Here is a 20934-nt window from a genome sequence, read left to right on the forward strand (position 1 = left end):
TTCTTTTAAAAAAATTTTAATATTAAATATGATATAAATGCTTTTCTTTTGTTGCACTACATATTTTATCTTCATCATTTTATTTATTTTATATTAAAATATTTATATTCTTTTAAAAAATCGGTACCATTATAATTAATTATCATGTAATAAAATATCCGTATGTATTTTATTTACTTTCAAATCCTATCATATAATTAAAATATTAAAAATATCTTTGATGCAATGTCGGTGCATATATTTTATACAGCAACAGTGAATAATAATATAATACGTCATCATTAAATAAAATAAAAATAATAGACTTATAAGTAAATTCTAATAACTTCATTTAAATATAATTAAATAATAAATAATTATAAATAAATGTTAAAATTTTATACTCTAAACTTCTAAACTTAATATTCTAAATCCAAAATTCATTAATATCTATTTATAATAGTTAAGGTTAATATTTAATTATGTTTAAGTGCATCAAATATTATTCTTTAAAAAATAAAGTATCCATTATAATAATTAAGTGAAAAACATTTATTCAAGTAAATAATTGAAGAAAAATAATGAAATATGCATAATTGGAGCTAAAAAATTGGTTAGTGGAGTTGGGTGAGGAGGTGGGGATAAGGAAACGAGAAGATTCGAGAATGAATTAGCAAGTTGCGTAGGCCAATCTTAGAAACACCACCGTGTGGCTAACGTAACTGCACGCCGACTCATCTGACCGCAATTTTCTCGTTTCCTCCAGACCTTCCAACCTAAGAAAATCCACACCCTCTCTTCTATATAAGCATCGCCTCACCCCTTCTCTCTCCATCCAACGCAAACCGATTCAAGCTCTTCTCAAATCTTTTTTCAATCAACTCTCTCCAAAGATGCAGATCTTCGTCAAAACCCTTACCGGCAAGACCATCACCCTCGAGGTTGAGAGTTCTGACACCATCGACAATGTGAAGTCTAAAATTCAAGACAAGGAAGGCATCCCACCAGACCAGCAGCGTCTCATCTTCGCCGGAAAACAGCTCGAGGACGGCCGTACCTTGGCCGATTACAACATCCAGAAGGAATCTACCCTCCACCTTGTCCTCCGTCTTCGTGGGGGTATGCAGATCTTCGTCAAAACCTTAACCGGCAAGACCATCACCCTCGAAGTCGAGAGCTCCGACACCATCGATAATGTGAAGTCTAAAATTCAAGACAAGGAAGGCATCCCACCAGACCAGCAGCGTCTTATCTTCGCCGGAAAACAGCTCGAGGACGGCCGTACCTTGGCCGATTACAACATCCAGAAGGAATCTACCCTCCACCTTGTCCTCCGTCTTCGTGGGGGTATGCAGATCTTCGTCAAAACCTTAACCGGCAAGACCATCACCCTCGAAGTCGAGAGCTCCGACACCATCGATAATGTGAAGTCTAAAATTCAAGACAAGGAAGGCATCCCACCAGACCAGCAGCGTCTTATCTTCGCCGGAAAACAGCTCGAGGACGGCCGTACCTTGGCCGATTACAACATCCAGAAGGAATCCACCCTCCACCTTGTCTTACGTCTTCGTGGGGGTATGCAGATCTTCGTCAAAACTTTAACCGGCAAGACCATCACCCTCGAAGTCGAGAGCTCTGACACCATCGATAATGTAAAGTCTAAAATTCAAGACAAGGAAGGCATCCCACCAGACCAGCAGCGTCTCATCTTCGCCGGCAAACAGCTCGAAGATGGCCGTACCCTGGCCGATTATAATATCCAGAAGGAATCCACCCTCCACCTCGTCCTCCGTCTTCGCGGGGGAATGCAGATCTTCGTGAAAACCTTGACCGGCAAGACCATCACCTTGGAGGTGGAGAGTTCGGACACCATCGACAATGTAAAGGCGAAGATTCAGGACAAGGAAGGGATCCCGCCAGACCAACAACGTTTGATCTTTGCAGGGAAGCAGCTTGAGGATGGGAGGACCTTGGCTGATTATAACATCCAGAAGGAATCGACCCTTCACCTTGTTTTGAGGCTTCGTGGAGGCATGCAGATTTTCGTTAAGACATTGACTGGGAAAACAATCACATTGGAGGTGGAAAGTTCGGATACAATTGACAATGTGAAGGCAAAGATTCAGGACAAGGAAGGTATCCCCCCAGATCAGCAAAGGCTCATCTTTGCTGGCAAGCAATTGGAGGATGGGAGGACTTTAGCTGATTATAACATTCAGAAAGAGTCCACCCTTCACCTTGTTCTTCGTCTCCGTGGTGGGCAGTGAGAAGTTAATTCTTCTTCTGTCTTTGTTCTAGCTTAAGATGGTCACAAATAAGCCTTTAGGAAAGTGCCTATTTTCTTATCTCTTAATGTAACATGTTAATCTAAGTAAACCTTCTGTTTGGAATAAAAGTTTGGTGATTTCGTATCTGCTAATTTGTTGCTGAATCAAATCTTTTCAATGCAATGATCACTGTTGAAATGGGTAATTTGTGATGCTTAATGTGTTGTAAATCAGAAAAAAAATCAGTGTTGACACGGCAAAGAACAACATGATTGGGCTGCCAGCATTAGATGAAATGTTACTTGATAGTTTTTTATGTCTTGCAAAGCATAAAAAAGGATCACAGCAATGAAGATTTAGAAACAAAAGTAAAACTTATCATCTCATATTTAAGTAGCTCTTAAGCATATTTGCTACTTGTTTTATCAACTTTGATCTTGAAAACAAGCCCTAGACTTGTTCAAAAACATGATTCGAACACTGAAAAAAGGATGTGTCATGAAATTTTCATATATCTGTATATAAGCTCTGCAACAAAGACAGAGGCAGGTTCTCTGAAAAATCTAAACACAATTTTTATAATGTTGTACAGATGGAGTTGGAGAAATGAGAAGTTCTATCACGTTGCCAATGCACAGCTGATTAAGTTTTATGGAAAGACTAAAGTACTTTCATGGTGTCTATTTTAGGCTAATATTTCTACCCATATCAACTTTATTTCATTGGAAATGCCTACTCCTACTCTAGACACACAAAGAACATACATGTTTTTCTTTTCTGAGACTACCCATTAACCTTTCTCTCATTGAAGGATAGATTTCTCACCTACAACAGTCTCAATTTCAAATCGTAAGTCCTATCCAACATATTGATTTAAAATCCAATTTCTTGACTTTATGGGCATCATGAAAACTACTGATAAAAAGCAAAAAGAAAAAGCTACTAACTTTTGGAGTAGTTTGGAAAGTCAATGAGTCCATGAAAAGCCATAGGCCTAAAGCTCACTATCATTTTGGGCTAACTTCCAAGGTACAGTAGAAATTGCTTACTCTAAACGGCCATAAATTACGATATATTGAGAAACGATAAAGAAATAGGGGCATTCCGAGAATTGAACTCGGGACCTCTCGCACCCTAAGCGAGAATCATACCACTAGACCAAATGCCCTAGTTGGCTATTTATTCATGATAAAATTTTATTCAAATATTAAACTTTAGAGAAAAAGAATAAATCTTAATGAAGGGAAAGGTTCCAATCATGTGTTTTGTTTGGATAAATTTCAAAATCAAACATGACATTTTGATTGTAGTTTAAATATATACATGAAACTTTAATTTTGATTCAATTAAAACACATTTAAAGAAATAAACACATAAATTTATTTTTTTATTGGATAAATATAATTATTTGTGTATGCAATATATAAACATAAAATGGTGATATTATATTAATAATTATGTTAATAATTTATAAAAATTGGATCAAATCAAAATTTCATATATAAAATCGAAGTTCATCTATAAAATTACATATTAAATCAATATTAAAATAATTTACGTTAATTATTTGTGTGTGTACAGAAGATATAATCTTCAAGCTAACATAAAGCGGATATTGCAATGTTTAAAGAGACGTTTGTGAGTCGTGAGTTATGAGTTGCTGGATTATTTCGGTTCACTGTCCATGATTTGTCCTGACTGGAGCTTCAATTAGAAAGCAGATTATATTTGACAATGGGCGATTACGAGAGTTGATACCACCTGCTTGTCCCGGGTTGGTTCAGAGTCCCCCTTGGTGGTCCACTATTATGACATAGAGAATCAACGTGACTGCAACAAATAGTATCCACATCATGTATATGGGTCTCTTGTGAAAAGATGTGGAGTTGGATGAATCCATGGCCATCACCACATCTTCCACTGCCCAAAGGTTCCACCACTTCTATATTCCAATGCTTTTCCTTATTCTTTCAACACCATACAACCCCCACGCTGATGCTGATAAATAACCCTCTCTCCCTCTATGTATCCCCCCCCCTCCCCCTTTTTTCTCAATGGCTAATAACCTCTGTTTATGTCTCGTAGGAGCCATGGATCGTCTCTGGTTTCAACAGATTATTCTTTTCCCAGACCCCTTTTCACCATATTTCCCCCTCGAACCAAAGCAGCCCCTCTCAGAATCTACCACTACAAGCTCATCATCTTCAAGCCTCTCTTTATCATCTGTTGCAGACCAAGAAAAACCAGCGCTGGTAAACAGTAATAATAATAATAATAATAATAATAAAAGAATGAAAAAGAACTACGCTCATCAAGTTCAACACTCTTGAAATATGTTTCTTATTTTTTGTTTCATTTTTGCTGTTGTTTTTCATGGTGATCAAATTCTTAGGATGATCCTAAAAAAGAGGAAAAACAATTGAAGAAAAGATCAAGAAGAGGGAATCTTAGTCGTTCACATTCTCCATCTCAATCGACTCATAAACATCAGAGGATTAACCACCAATGCAAACTGCAAAAATCCACGAGTTGTAGGAGCTTGAAAGACTTGGAACTGGAAGAAGTAAAAGGGTTCATGGATCTTGGATTTATATTCACAAAAGAGCACTTGAACGCCAGGATGATTAGTGTTATCCCCGGCTTGCTCAGACTTGGATTTTCCAGAACTAAACGGATCCATAATGAAGTCAATGTTGATGCTGACCAACTATCTAAAGACGATGATATTGAACAAGAAGAGAAGAGAGGTGTTATAAGACCATATTTATCAGAAGCTTGGCTGATTAAAAGACCCGATTCTCCTTTGCTGAATCTAAGAGTACCAAGGGTCTCTGCTGCTGCTGATATGAAGAAACATCTCAAGTTTTGGGCTAGAACTGTTGCATATGTAGTTCAACAAGATTCATAAAATAAGAGAGCAGATCCCAACTTCGAACCTAAATCTACCAAACAACTAGGTCTATAGCTAGCTGCAACTGTAAAAAGAGGAGTTTGTAATAAAAAAAAGTCATAAAAGATAGTGTACTCTAAATAAAAGATGAGCCAAAAGCTCTTTTTGTCACCATTTTTAACTACCAGTAGTGGCTAGGATAAATGGAAAAAACTTTAAAAAGGATCTTTTTCTTTTGTTATATTAAGTCATCCAAATTGCTGAAAAGATAAGGCAAACCAAAAAAGGAAGATGATCACGATGGTCCTACCATGTTCCGGGTTGAGAAAGAATCAAAAACAGTAAAAATAGGAAACATGGCTTTTAACATCCGCCAAGAGCTAGCTCCATTTCTACTGTTCTATCCCAAGTTTTGTCTGCATTTGATGTTGAGAGAATCCTTCATGCCCATGCATATATGGCCATGGTATTCCTGTGAGGTTTAACATATCAAATCATGGGGGAATGGTTTTTTCTTTCATCATTATTATTTGTCCTGCATTCTTAAATCTTACTTTGCCATGTTCTTCATTATCATTTTATACTTTTTGCTCCACCAGCTTTAAACATGTAGCCCCATCCCATCCCATGCTACCTAAGAAAACAATTTGAGCGCTCTATTGACTGCAAATCATGGTATGGGGATGTTTTTGTTTTTGGTCAGTTTGGTCGACTACTTGCATTTATGGACTTGGGACTTCTTGTTTGTGTCTCATAAACATATTACCTTTTTTTCCTATGATATCATATTATTATCATCATCAATTTGATTCAAGTTTTTGGTATAATATTGGTTTCATGTTCAAAATCACATGATTTTGTCTGTCGTTTGCATTTTTGCAAAAAAAATTATTGGGTATGGACAGATATTGGGTCACGGTGCATTTTATAGATATTAAATTTATGTTAGAAAATTAATTATTTGATAAATTAATAAAATTAGATGATTAATATAATTATATTGTTTGTTAAAAATAAATATCCATCTTTTTTAAGGTTTGCTTTAGGGTTTTCTTTTCTTTGAATTTTTTATATATTTTACAAACTAAATCATCTTGGTAGCTTAAGAAATTTCATTTTAGGAGGTCAGCACTTTCATGTCTCATCCCTCTAGTTTTGGGTTCTTTCTTTTTTTCTCTTGTAATTTATTAAAATTATTTTTAATAAATGAGTATTATTGCTCTTTTGTTATTGTTGCGTATGTATAAATCTCATGCATCTTCAATGAATCACATTAAATTACCTCATTAATGAATAAAATAATACAATATTTGACAGATTATAAATAAATGCTGATAAGATTAATTAATTATAATTTTTATTTCCTCAAGTCTTCCCTGTATCTCTAAACATGGTTTTGAGATTTGGGATTTTTTTGGGTTGAATTTAGAATCATTTCATTGATTTTCAATGAAATAATTCTAAATTGAGAAAAAAAATCTCAAAAATTATAACTCAATTTGGAAAAATTTTGCCATACAGTGGAAAGAAATAGAGAAAGTAAAAATTATAATTAAATCAATAATTATTTATAAGTACTCAAATATTTTATTATTTTGTTCATTGTGAGGTGGTTCAATAATGGTGCATAAGATTTATACAAATATTTTTATTTTTAAAATTTTTAATAATTATATTAAATTTATTTTCTAAATTAGATGATTTAGGATTTGTTATGTAGCCTGTGAAATGATATGAAAGCAATTTAGATTTTTTATTGCAAACTTTACTGCGTGTTCTTAATCAACAACATATATATGGTCTCAATCAAAATGCGGTGATAAGTAGCTAACTGTATAGTGTATGCCTATTTTATTCTAACATTTTTTAAAAATATATATATTAAATAAAAAATTAAAAGATTATGAAACACATTTAAAATATTGTAAGCAGCAATTTCTTAAAAAATTAAAATTTTCAGTAATTTTATTAAAAAAATTTCAATAATTTATCAAAGGCACCCCAAATTATATATTTTTAGGTTATATTATTATTAAAAGTCCATAATGGCGAACAATAACGTCATCCAACACCAACCAATGAATAACATTCATGTAGTCTAAACCAAAATCAAAAGAGCAAACACTATCTAAAAATCAATGGGCTGGGTTGTGAGCAACTTCATTGCCATAACAAAAAACAACAAACATCAAAACTAACACAAAATCCACAAGCCTCCTCAGAGATTTGACCATATAAAGATGAGTCCAAAATTCGACTATTAAACCTAAAAATAAAGCCTCTCAATAGTAAGTTGATGAAAACCAAAATCTCTCATAAAAATTAGAAGTAGCAAAACTTGATTTCTCCTACCTTTTCTGGTTACTCCTTTTTATTTTCATCAATTATTTTAATTTGTTTTTCAAATAATCTCTTAAACTATTTTATAAAATTTATATTTATTTGAGATTAAAACTGTTAAGGTAGGTCTGCTATATGACACGCTTATGTCTGTTTGTGTAACACGACTTTTTTAGGACTCTTAGTCGTGAATACATTTTTTAGGGTTTTCTTTCAATTTTTGTCGATTTCTGAACTGGTTCTGCTATTTTGGGTCGCTTTGTTTGCTTGGGTATTTTTCAAATGGAGAATGAAATGGCTGGATTACGTATTAGGGAAGAGGAAGATGAAGTGTTGCAGGTTGAGGGGGTTTTAGAGGATCAAAAGTCAATGTATGATCTATGTCTGGTTGGTTGTTTTGTTACTGCAAGTGTTGTGCATTTCCCTGTTATGTGCAACACCCTAGAGAATTTATGACACCTATTAGGAGGCATTAAGATCTCAGATCTAGGTGCAAAACGGTTCCTATTTAGATTTTTTCACCGAGTTGACATTGAAAGAGTTATTAAGGGAGCACATTGGACTTTTAACAATCATTTCTTAGTATTTCATCGGTTACGGGAGAATGAGGATCCTTTGAATGTGCCATTGATTTATACATACTTTTGGGTTCAAATTCATGGATTGCCACCAAGGTTTTTCTCTGAAACTGTTACGAAACAATTGGGGAATTTTATTGATTTTTTTTAAGAGTAGACTCCAAACAGGTTAGTGGGGGTTTCATTCAATTTATGCGAATTAGGGTGAGAGTGGATATAAGATCTCCATTGAAACGCAGAAAGAAAATCAAAGTATCATCTTAGAATAACATATATGTTCGGTTTCAGTATTAGAAGCTTACACTATTTTACTTTCTGTATGGTTGCCTAGGTCATAGTGATAGCTTTTGCCTAATCAAGCTACGAATGGAAGTGGATGAATCGGAAACAGGATGGGATATCTCGTTATGTGCGTTGGGGAGAAGAGTTGTCCTAATGGAAAGTATTTGGTTGCATAAGGGGAACGAGGGGGTTTCTGGAGAGAATTTTCTAACAATTGGCCGGGGGGAAAGGAATGTCAAAGACTTCTTGCTAGCAAGACCGATGAGGCGGGTTAATCCAGTGTTGGGAATAAATCTGAAAAGGGCTGGTACGGGGGGAAAAGGGGATTAATTAGGTTTTGTACTGGTATGAAGTAGGATCAAATGATTCACGATTTGTAGGATGGCTCGATTGAGGATTTTGAGGGGAAGAAAAGGCAAAGAATTGGGGGTTTCTGAAGTTTTAGATTTTGCAGAGAAAGGTAATGAGCAATTATTGGCTTATTAGAATGAGTTATCAGCGACCACCAAGGGGTAGGTCAGTCGATAGTAATGAAGATCAAGTGTTGAAATATTAGTAGGTTGGAGGGCTCACAGACTATGAGAAGACTTAGTATATTCTTAGAATCTACAATCCCCAAATTGTCTTCTTTATGGAGATTAAATTAGATTCAAATAGAATGCAAAATGGTACACAAGAATGGTGGATTTGTTCATAGTATTGAGGTGGCGGTAGAAGGTACTAGGGTAGGGCTTAGTTTGGGTTGGAAATTTGAGGTTGATATAGAATTGAGAAGTTTTCCGAAAAATCATATTGATGTGAAAATTCGGAGGGGATGTTGATGGGGATAAATGGAGGATGATATGTGGTTCCATTTAGGGATGTGGAATCTTCTATGGAGTTTAGGTCGGGATAATACTTTGTATTGGTTAGTGTGCGAAGATTTTAATGAGATCTTTTATTCTTTTTTAAAAAAAGGGGAACTCTTCGAGATGAGGGTGGTGTAGAAGATTTTTGAAATATGTTACATGATTTCTAATTAGAGGATTTGGGGTACGAATGACCTTGGTTTACTTGGGAATGTGGGAATTTTGTATAGAATAATATTAGAGAACGGTTGGATAGGGGGCTGCGAATGCATCTTGGTAGGAGCGATTCTCTACTTTTTTTCGAAAAATTTACCTTACTCGTTCTTCAATTATTGCCCGTTATTGATAAATACAATGCAGAGAATCTAAAGGCAACAGGTGGAGAGGTTTCACTTTGAGAGCTGTTAGTTGTTGGAGGACTCGTTCGAAGTGATGATTAATCGCTTATGGAAAAATGATATAAAGAGTGTTCCCCAGCAGTTAGCATCCCTGTGTAGATGTCTAAATAAGTGGGCAGTTCAATTGAAATTAAGAAAGGATGCGAATGAGGGGGTTGTGAAATCGACTGGTGGATCCTAATGAGGGTGATAGAGATTAGGAGAATCTCTTTGATCTTTTAGGCACTAAATTGGAAACAAACCTAGAAATAGACAGAGAAGAACTATATTGAAAGTAGAAAGCACGAGTGAATTGGTTGAAGCTAGAGGACAAGAATACAAGGTTTTTTTTCACAGATTTACGTCGCAAAAAAGGATGACAAATAGAATTAGGGGCTTAATAGGGGTTGATGCACAAACTATTTCAGATAGAGATAATTTGTTTTCCATTACAAATGACTATTTCATGTAATTGTTTTCATCGTAATGAAGGGGGAATTCGAATCATATTTTAGAAGGGGTGGAAACATGCATTATTGGTGAGAAAAAATGTTTGCTTAGATGCTAGATATGAGAGAAATGAAGTATTTGTTTCTTTGCGAACTATGGCGCCAACAAAAGTGTCGGGACCGGATGGCTTACCAGATCTGTTTTATTATAATTATCGACACATTATGGGATAAGATGTTGGGGATTATTACATTAAGGTTCTAAACAAAGGTAAATTACTTGTTGACATTAATAAAGCAAATATAGTCCTTATTCCCAAAACTGTTAATCCATCAGTATGCAATAGTTCTGTCCTATTAGTTTATGTTTCGTCTCGTATAAGATTATTTCAAAAATAGTGGTGGATAGATTCCAAAAAGTATTGAATGTGTGTATAGATGAAGCGTAGAGCGCCTTTGTTCCGGGAAGGCTAATTACAGATAATATTCTTCTTGCTTATGAAATTCTCAACGTATATAAATGGAAAAGGTTGGGTAAAAGAGGTCATTTCGCTCTTAAATTGGATATGAGTAAAACTTATGATAGAGTGGAGTGGAATTTTTAGAGAGTATGATGTTGAAAATGGGTTTATCAAGGAGATGGGTGGATTTTATTGTACATTGTATTAGTACGGTGTCTTACTCTGTGATTCTGAACAGGGAGTTAGAAAATGAATTTTCTCTTGGAATAGGGCTTAGGCAGGGGGATCCCCTTAGCCCTTACTTGTTTCTAATTTGCAGTAAGGGATTGTCTTCCCTTATACGAATGACAATTTGGAAGAATTTGGTTAGGGGAGCAAAAATTAGTAGAAAGGATCCAAATATTTCACATTTACTGTTTGCGAATGATTGTTTCCTTTTTGGAAAGGCAACAGAAAATAGAGCTATAATTTTGAAATAGATATTGGTTGAATATGAGAATACGTCGGACAAATGTGTTAATTTTGATAAATTTTTTGTTTATTTTAGTGTAAATGTTGAAGAGTAGAATAGTGTAGATATTGTTGGATGTCTTGGTGTTCATTCCTATACTAACTCAAAGCGGTATTTGGGTTTACAAGACATGGTGTCGGAATAAAAGATGGGCTTTCCAGGTTTTGAAGGATCTATTAAGAAGCCGTATTATGAGTTAGTGTGTTAGACCTTTGTCATAGGGGGTAAGGAGATTTTTATTAAAAGTGTTTTGCAAGTCATTCCTACCTTTTCAATGTCATGTTTTTTTGTTACCAAACTCATTTTGCTTGGAGCTAAAACGAATTATAAGCAGATTTTGGTGGCAAAAGCATGAGGGAAGAAAGGGCATTCATTGGTATGAGTGGTCGAAGTTGTGTAAGCTAAGAGAAGATGGGTGGCTTGGGTTTCAGAAATTTGGCGAAATTTAATATTGTGATACTTGCAAAACAAGGGTGGTGTTTGATTAAATATCTGAATTCACTTTTAGCGCGATTGCTTAAAGGAAAGTATTATTCAACTACTGATTTTATGAGTGCAGATCTAGGCACTTAGCCATTATATACCTGGAAGAGCATTTGTGCTGCTAAGGGAATACTTCAAACGGGATTGGGTGATGGCAAGTGGGTTCTGGGAACAATATTAGAATTTGGAAGGATGTTTAGGTTCCAAGGCTGCCTAAGAGGAAAATACAACCATGTAGAGGGAACTCATCAGCTTGGTTATTGTCTAAGTTGATTAATCATCAGGAAAGACAGTGGGATGAGCATAAACTCACAGTGAATTTGGTGAGGAAATTGTTGAAAGGGTCTAATGTATTCTTATTATTGGGAATCCGCAAGAGGACATGATGGGGTGGGGGAGGAGCAGTCAGGCAATTTTTCAGTAAGAAGTGGCTATAAGATCTTAATTTAGAGTGCTGTGGTCGCTAGTAGAAGTGATACTTATACAAATTTTTATAAAAGACTCTGGTAGATAAATTAATAGAGAAAATAAAAATTACAGTATAGATAATTTTTAAAAATTACATCCCTAACTATTACAATTTGTACAATAAGAGGCTACGAAGTTTAGCAATGTGCCCAAAATGTACAAGAGATGTCGAAACTTCTGAGCATATATTTAGCGACTGTCTGTCTGTAGCAGAAATATAGAGAAAGTTATATCTTGAATGGCCTGATAATATTGCAAATAGTTCTTTACAGGATTGGCTTAATTATATTGTTTCCTCATTCTCTACTACTACATGCAGAGCAGTGGACAACGATCTGTATGAGCGATAGCTGGGGAAAGTTGAAAGAAATGGTGGAAATGCTTCTCTGATGGTATCGCAAGGAATTTGAAGAAGGATCTAAAGGGAGGAGGATATTGAAGGCTGGTGGTTTTTATTAGCCGTGGTGATAGGTTGTTAGATTCTTTGAAGATTGATGATCTTGGGGGGCTCGATTTGATATCAGGGGGCTAAATCTTTCGTCTCGCAATCCATGCGACCTTAGGCAATTATTCGCTCCAAACTCGCCTAAGTCAGCCTTTACTCCCAAAAGTGAGGATTCCTTTAGAATTCCTTTAAGGCACCAATTTGTATAGCAGAAGCGATTGTGCCAAAAAAAGCTACAGATGAACAATAGAAAGCTAAAGAAAGAATGCACACAAAGTGTTTGAGTAAATGCTTAAAGAATTCTATTACTCTTAAGAATTCAACATACAATAGATGATATACAAATGAAAGAGAGGCTCTCTATTTATAGTTGAGCTCCCCCAATACCAATGGTCAAGATCAAATTACATCGACGGACGAGATTAGCCTATCCCTTAATTTTAGGGATTTACAAGATTACATTATATTAAATCAAATATATAAGATATGATTCCCCTTCTTATTAAAAATAGCCTAAGTTGTCATATCTTCATTATTGGGCCAACCAGGTTTCAATCTGACAGGCTTCTCCAACAGTTTTTTGAATCGGGACAATTCTCGTGGGCTAAATGTTCCCCATCTAATCGATAAACCTCTATGGGGCGCATTTTGTGCCATAGTCACAAGCTTTGTACTTTGGCCCATGACATTCTTCCCCACCCACTTTCATAACGCCCTCGTTGTAACTTCTGAATGACACTAACTTGATTCACCTTAGAACTTTCTCGTTACCTTAGCTTCTTCCCGACTTGTCTTGTAATTAAGTTGTCCCTTCCTTCGAAACCTTTACCCTAGCTTCCGTCGCCTCTTAACTTAAATCGTTGTACTCGTTGGTACATCTCATTGGCAAGAAGTCTTCACTCTAACTTGCCCCAATTTTGACTTGTTGCCATTGGAATCCCCAGGATTCTCACATCTTGGTTTCGTACCGCCCACAGTCCCTCAGCCTCATTACTTAAGAACTTTGAAAGAGCTCCTACGACCTTGCCAAGCCAACAAGTTAGAATTCAAAACACTATCAGAGTGTTTGCAATGTACTTTACTTGCAGCATTTACTCGTTTTGACTACTTTTGCATTGCTTCTTTACCCTCGAAGTCCAGTACACAATCCACCTTCCCAAAGGTGACGGCTCCACAGTCGACTCCACAGGTCTCAGATTAGTCTCATGCTCCACTAACTTTTTCGAAGGGTTTTCGTAGTATTCCATTCTATCGAGTTAATATTTCTCCCATACAAAATATCTTTGACTAGTTGGATTGACGACAACACCTTGGTCCTAACCTTCAAATCCCGATGCACTGGCACAACAATATTTGATAATGGACCAGTAACAATATGAATTTGGTCGGCTCATGGAAACAGAACTGTCTAAATCCTATCAAAAAAGTTTAAGCCAAGTACATAATCGTAATCATCTAATTGGATTACCTCAAAGTCTTCTTTGCCCTTCCATTTACCGATTTGTAGCTCCACATTACGAATTACTCCCACAATTAGGGCCTCCTCAGAATTTACTATCTTAATCTTCTTATTCGATTTCTTAATCGACAGGCCAAGCTTGTTAACAGCCTTTTTCGATATGAACAAGTCCGATGCTCTTGTATCAATAAGAGCACTCCGCTTCTGACCTGCAATGTTTATGTCCACAAACATCAACCCTTCTTCACCATTCCTTTTCTTAGGAATAAGCACCATCGAATTTACCCTCGATGTCTTTCCCTCAATAAGCTTCGCATCTTCCTTCAGCTCATATTTCTTTTTGATCGCCGAAATTATCGATTTCTTTAGACATTTTCGTGCCATGTGTAGTCCTTGACAAAAGAAGTATTTTATTATCTTCCCCTTGTCCCTTGGGTTGTTGGATCCCTTCTTCGTATCTCGTGGTTTTTTATTACCACTTGTGCTATCTATACTGTTGCCATCATCAATATGTCCCTCTTTATCTTTCTCATGGTTTCTCTCACCATTGCTCTTTCTATTAGGCTTAGACGACTCGAACTTGTCTTTCGTTGGATCAAGCTCAACAAAGGACTCAGCTTCGACCATGGCTACAGTAAGTTCGACGATTCATTACCTACGCAACTCATGATTTGCCCACAGCTTTAATCCATCCTCAAACCAATAGAACGCTTCTTTCTCGCTCAAGTAAAAAATTTAAAGCATTAACTCACTAAATGCCCGAACATACTCCTAAATAGTGCCTTGTTACGTGAGATAACGTAACTTAGCCCGAGCCTCCTTCTTGGCATACTGTGGGTAAAACCACTTCTTTAACTCTCTTTGGAACTCCTCCCAAGTCCCAATTACGTTCCCACCATGTTTCTTATTTATGGACCTACAACTCCACCACAAGAGAGCCACATTAGTGAAATAGATTGAAGTAGTGTTTACCTTAATGGCATCATCCTTGATGCCCATCGCTCTGAAGTATTGCTCCATTTCCTAGAAGAAGTCCACATCCCTTGCGGACCTTACACCCTTGAACTTATCTGGTTGCTTCAGCCTTGAAGACAACATCCCATTACTCAAAGTAGCTTTGTAAATCATGAGCTCCCCTTGAGCTCTTCAATTTTCTTTTTTATGGCTAACATCATATCCTCAAGATTCTCATCCCTCTATGCCAACTTTTTCGTAGTGGAATTGATTAATTCATTCATCTTTTCTGCATTGGCACTGAGAGAATCCAACATAAAATCTTTGAGTTGCTCTTCTATTGAGTCAAACCCATCTGTGCGTCCCTCGACCAACTCAAGCATCTCTTTCATGTTGCCTACAGACTCCTTGAGATTAACCACTCGATTTTCCAGAGCTATCAGCATGTCCCTCAAGTGACTTACTTTTCTAGCCTTTCCACAGGTTTGCATTGGCTCATTCTGATCAACAACTTCTTTCGACATCCCAATGGTGCCTTCAAACTAATAGCTCTGATACCACTTGTCACAGGGCTAGATCTTTTTTCTCACAATCCGTGCGGCCTTAGGCGATCCACTTGCTCCAAACTCGCCTAAGTTAGCCTTCACTCCCAAAAGTGAGGATTCCTTTAGAATTTATCTAAGACATAATTTGTATAGTAGAAGCGATTGTGCCAAAAGAAGTTACAGATAAACAATAGAAAGCCAAAGAAAGAATGCACACAAAGTGTTTGAGTAAATGCTCAAAGAATTCTATTACTCTTAAAAATTCAACATACAATGGATGATATACAAATGAGGGGGAGGCTCTCTATTTTATAGTTGAGCTCCCCCAAAACCGACAGTCAAGATCAAATTACATCGACGAACGAGATTAGTCTATCCCTTGATTTTAGGGATTTACAAGATTACACCATATCAAATCAAATCTACAATATATGATTCCCCTACTTACTAAAAATAGCCTAAGTTGTCATATCTTCATTATCGAGCCAACCAGGCTTCAATCTGACAGGCTTCTCCAATAGTTCTTTGAATCAGGCAAATTCTCGTGGGCTAAATGTTCCCGATCTAATCGATAGGCCTCTATAGGGCGCATCTTGTGCCATGGTCACTGGCTTTGCACTTTGGCCCGTGACACTAAAGGGAGGAGGATATTGGCTGGTGGGTTTTACTAGCCGTGGTGATAGGTTGCTGGATTCTTTAAAGATCGACGATCTTGAGGGGCTCAATTTGAGATCAAAGAGGACGGAACGGTATGATTTTTTTCTTAGAATTAGAGGTTGCAGTTTGGTTTTCTATGAAAAGGAAGAGTGGGTATGGCTTTGGAAACACTAGATTTTTTGAATGCTTTGCTAAGTGGAAACCAACTCAAAAGTTGCATTACTATTTATTTTATTTGTTTAATTTAGATTTTTCTATTGGGTTTTGATTTCTTTTGACTATATGTTTTTTGTTTAGTTCAGTTTATTATTATTAATAAAATAACTCAGATTCCCTAAAAAAAAGCGGTTGAAGTAACAATGAAATAATTATTTTTATTATTTAAAAATATTTTTGGTAATCATGATTTTTATGTAGTAGTGGTTAAACCTTTTTCTAGATATACTTTTAGCATAGGTTTAAACCATATTACTCCCATCTCCACCCTTAATATAGTATAAATATTTTTTATTTAAATAATTAATAACTTAATTTGAAGAAAATCTCAAATAAAAAAAATTAAATTAGTTTTAAAAAGAAAAAAGAACAAATTTGTAGTTTTGAAAATTAACTCTAGATAGATTTTCTCAATTCCCAAGTATTTTTTATTTAATATTTTTTAATTTTAAAAATAAATTAGTTAGAGGTAAATTAATTTAGAAAGTATTCAATTAAATAATAGATTACAAATTATATTGAGTTATTTCTAAGGGATAAATATCAAAACTATACATGAACTTTGATCTAATGTGTAATGTTGTACATGAACTTTGATTTTGTTCAATTTTATACATGAAATTTTAATTTGATTCAATTTTTACAAACAACTAACAATATTATCGAATTAGCACCATTTTACATTGATATATTGCATACACAAACAATTATATTAATACAATATGAAAATAAATGTATGTTTTTGTTTATGTAAATGTGTACAATTGAATCAAAATCAAAGTTTCATGTATACATATGAACCACAATTCAAGTTTCATGTGTATAATATCTGTCGAAACCATTTTTTTTAAATATGAAAAATGGGTATCGATTTTGAAAATGGAGATGGGAGTCACCACCGATCCTTTATTGAGGTGTGATCGGCTCACCTTGAAAATGATTTTGGTCTGCGAAATTTGAGAAAACAGGTTCAGGAGTCGGTTACGCACGAGGAAGGGTTAGCACCCTCGTAACGTCCAAAATTGTTACCGAATTGATTGTTAACGTCTTAATGTCGGGATTTTGAAAATATTTTTAAAATACGACCCTTTTATTTTGAAGTTAAATTTGATTTTTAAAACTATGCATTTTGAGAAGGATATCTGATTATCTGGGCCAAAAGATAATATCAAAACCCAGTAAGTTAGGGTTCGATTTCACCAAATTCCCAAATACCGAACATTGCCTTTATTTTTTAAAATTCACGTCTCGAGAAAATAATATGTCATATCTAATACGTTAGGACACAACGTGCCGAATTCCCGAGAATGAGTTTTTATTTGAAATTTGCGAATTCATTGCAAAATGAATACTTGGCTTTCTAAATTCATCAAAAAATAATCGCAATCCAGTAAGTTAGGACACGATCTTCCTCGAGGATCATGAATGCCAAATATTTTGAAAATTTATAAAATACGATGATTTTAATGTTTTGGCGAAACCAAAATATATATTTTTAAAAGGTATGTTAAAAAATTAATGTACAATATGAAATGAATACTTTGATTTAAAATGTATATGTATATAGGTATGTATGTAAGTTAAAAAGAAATATAAGAAAGACATAAGTATGTATATATGCATATAAATATAAAAAGGTTATAAGAATATACATATATATATGTGAAGTATAAAGTATAAAATATAAATAATATACGAGTATGTGTATATATATCAAAAAGCCTATATATATTAATATATAAAAAAAACATATGTATGCATATGCACTATAAAATACACAAACTATATATGCAAAAAGGGGATGTATTGTAAAAATATAAAGAATATACATACATATTTATGAAAATAACGTATATGTATATAAATGTATAGATATGTATATAAATTATAAGATATGAAAAATATAAATGTATATATATATGTATAGCGTATATTTAAATTATAAGATATGCAAAGTATGGAAGCATGTATTTGACTAAATCTAAAATTACAAAAGTGTAAATAATAATAAGCATAATAATAGTAATAACAATAATAATAAAAATAATGATAACATTATTGAAATTAATCAGTTTAATAGCAAAAATATAATAGGAAAGGACTAATTTAAATGTAAAACAGAACTTTGGGGGGTCTAAATCGCAAATAAATTAAAAGGAAGGGCCACATTGAACGCGCGCACAGCACGGAGGGACCAGAATGGAAATTATCCCTTTTCCCCGAAACGACGTTGTTCCAGGATGGGCCAATTTGAAATCGCAGAAAATTATGGGGCCAAATTAAAAAATGAATAAACAAGCGGAAGGGTAAAATCAAAACAAATCAATAATTCGAAGGGCCCAATGGCGAAAATATCCCATTTAACGAAAGTACGCGGATCCTCCCCGGGTCGGATCACACACGCGGGTTGCAGGAGTAAAACGGCGCCGTTTTAAACCATTGAGGCAAGGTCTAAACGACACCGTTTCAAGAATCAGCATTAAAATAAAAAGAAAAACTTAAGGAACCCTAACATCCCTCCTGCGCCGCATCAGAGAACAAAAGCCCCCCCCCATTTGCGCCGTTCTGTGGAGCAGTCGTTCGAAAAGGAAATCTAAATCCTTGCTCAAAATCCGATTACGACGGAGAGAAGCAAGGTCCGGCTAACAGGTTCGTTTCTCTTCCTCCCTTCCTTTATTTTATATATGTATTCTATGCGATTAAGAGCAAAACAGAGAAGAAAAAAAAACCACTGGAAAAGAAAAGCCAAGAGAAAGAAGAAAACCTTCTTTTGGAAATTTTTTACTGATCCTTATTTTGTGTGTTTCATACAAAAAATTCTCCCCTTTACAGATTTTTGACATGGCTTTATATTGCAAAAAAAGAAGAAGAAAAGAAATGCCCCCCGAATCCCTTTTTACATATTTCTTATTTACTCCTATTTTCTCTGATTTTTGCTCTCGATTTCTACCCGTTCTTTGTCATTTTTTGCTGCTCCTTCTGTGCGTTTCTGCAGGTACGGATGTATGCGGGCGTGCGTACGGCGTGGTCCCTGGTGGTGGCGTGGCTCGGCTCGGAGGCGCTACACGCGGGCGGACGCAACACGCGCGAGGGGGAAGCCTGGCTCTGTTGCGGCGCTGGAGGCTTACCTTAGCTGCTAGGGTTTTCCGATTTTGGTCTCTGTTAGGCTAGGTGTTTGGTTTTGATTTTGGGCTGCAATGGGTTTGTAATTTGGGCCTGGGGTAGGGTAATGCAATTAGGTAATGGGTTAGGTTTATATTGTATTGGGTTTTGTAATACTAAACAATTAAAAAGGACTGCTATTGGTTTTTATTTTATATATATTTTTTTATTTTTTGGGATTTTGGGCCCGGGCAAATTGGGCCTATTACAATGTCATTTACATGCTTAAAAAAATGCTTTTCCATTAATTTATTGGTGCCTACAATCTTATTTTTAAGATTATTTTATCTAAGTTATTATCAAGTAGAGAGCATCAATATAATTTATATTTAGTATGATGATAATATACAATTCTACACACATTATTGACGGATTATGTTTTGATATATCATTACGTGATATTTTTTAAAATTTAGTGATGTGTAATCATCTAATTCACTGATGATATATATAATAATATACTATCAATACATGATATATATTTGAAAGAGGTGTGGTGAAAGGGGATTGGCAAGGGCCTTGACCCTTTGGTTAAATAGTTAAATTACTTTTTAGGCCCTCTCAAAATTAAAAAAAAATCAATTTAGAGGTTTTTAAATTTTAATTAATTAAAAGAATTATAATTTTAATCTTTAAAAATAGATAATTTAATTTAAATATTTTTAATACAAAATTTTTAACTTTAATCCCTCAAATTTTATAATCCAATCTCAAACCCTTTAAATAAAATTTCAGGCTTCTGATTTGAACAAACGAGCAAGTTTTATCATTATACTGCCTTGATTGGCCTTTGTGTTGTTATCCATATAATTAATCAGTTAAGTGATTCCATATTCACTGCTTGGGCCACAAAACATATGAATTGAGGGAGAGCCCATGAAAAGGGGCAACTGGGCAACCTATAGGTCTGAATTGAATACTCAAGAAACAGGCCGAGGTCATGCCACAAGTTGGAACCCAATTTGTAAATGGACTTCAGCCTAATACTATACTAATAATTAAAAGGAAAATCAAGAACAAGATTGTCAATTTGTCATCATCGATTACTTGCTTTGAAATCTGCCTCACCACTCCTTTTGGACCTCCCACTAATCACTTTGAAACCAAGGGTTTGTACCACTATCAAGTTTAAAGCTGATCCCTTTTTTCTACTTCTTCTTCTTGTAGAAGAATTAGTGGAATTTTACCTTCCAAACAAAATAGAAATAGTGGGTTTTTACATTCTATAAAATAAGAGCACAATTTCCACTTAAGATTTGGCAAACGAGGGGTGACGTTGCCTTCCATATTGAGAGGTTAATATTTTCCCATTTGACTATGAATCATTTTCAACATAATTATAAAGATAAACACTGTCAGCATTGCTCTTATGCTACCAACTTCCGACGGCTACCCTCACTATTCATTGCTCATTAAGCTTTTAATTTAATGTTATTCCGCATTCTTTTTTTTCCTGGTAAGACTACAAACCGATGGAAGGAATATAACACCAAAATTTCAACCATGAATTTTGAAGTGGAGCCCCAACCACTCTCCCTAACAAGAATTCACATTTTATATAAT

At 35.1% G+C, this 20934-nt stretch overlaps 2 protein-coding genes, 2 long non-coding RNA genes and 1 other non-coding gene across 5 annotated transcripts; 3 read left to right on the forward strand and 2 right to left on the reverse strand.

Moving 5' to 3' along the window:
* The first annotated feature begins 547 nt into the window (after positions 1–547).
* Positions 548–2390, forward strand: LOC107899654 (polyubiquitin). Its single transcript, XM_016825425.2, has one exon. The coding sequence runs from the start codon at positions 873–875 to the stop codon at positions 2244–2246; it is 1374 nt and encodes a 457-aa protein (XP_016680914.2). The 5' UTR covers positions 548–872; the 3' UTR covers positions 2247–2390.
* A 952-nt stretch (positions 2391–3342) lies between these two features.
* TRNAP-AGG (transfer RNA proline (anticodon AGG)) lies at positions 3343–3414 on the reverse strand. Its single transcript has one exon. It is a non-coding gene; the product is annotated as a tRNA-Pro (tRNA).
* Positions 3415–3728: 314 nt separating this feature from the next.
* LOC107899661 (uncharacterized) lies at positions 3729–4845 on the reverse strand. The gene is made up of 2 exons (XR_001684777.2): positions 4706–4845; positions 3729–4469 (listed from the first exon to the last, which is right to left on the reverse strand). It is a non-coding gene; the product is annotated as an uncharacterized lncRNA (long non-coding RNA).
* On the forward strand, positions 4301–5307 carry LOC107899657 (uncharacterized). The gene is made up of 2 exons (XM_016825429.2): positions 4301–4498; positions 4639–5307. The coding sequence occupies exons 1-2, from the start codon at positions 4301–4303 to the stop codon at positions 5152–5154; spliced, it is 714 nt and encodes a 237-aa protein (XP_016680918.2). The 3' UTR covers positions 5155–5307.
* Positions 5308–18669: 13362 nt separating this feature from the next.
* Positions 18670–19526, forward strand: LOC121216038 (uncharacterized). Its single transcript, XR_005912034.1, has 2 exons — positions 18670–18858; positions 19205–19526. It is a non-coding gene; the product is annotated as an uncharacterized lncRNA (long non-coding RNA).
* The last annotated feature ends 1408 nt before the right edge of the window (positions 19527–20934 follow it).

The sequence above is a fragment of the Gossypium hirsutum genome, chromosome D04 (genome assembly GCF_007990345.1).
Source record: "Gossypium hirsutum isolate 1008001.06 chromosome D04, Gossypium_hirsutum_v2.1, whole genome shotgun sequence".
Lineage (NCBI taxonomy): Eukaryota > Viridiplantae > Streptophyta > Magnoliopsida > Malvales > Malvaceae > Gossypium > Gossypium hirsutum.

What these genes read in the sequence shown, in the direction of transcription:
- LOC107899654 (XM_016825425.2), top strand. Translation starts at nt 873, where the DNA reads ATGCAGATCTTCGTCAAAACCCTTACCGGCAAGACCATCACCCTCGAG.
- LOC107899657 (XM_016825429.2), top strand. Translation starts at nt 4,301, where the DNA reads ATGGCTAATAACCTCTGTTTATGTCTCGTAGGAGCCATGGATCGTCTC. An exon ending in ACCAAGAAAAACCAGCGCTG is followed by an intron (nt 4,499 to 4,638) that starts GTAAACAGTAAT and finishes TCAAATTCTTAG; the next exon opens with GATGATCCTAAAAAAGAGGA.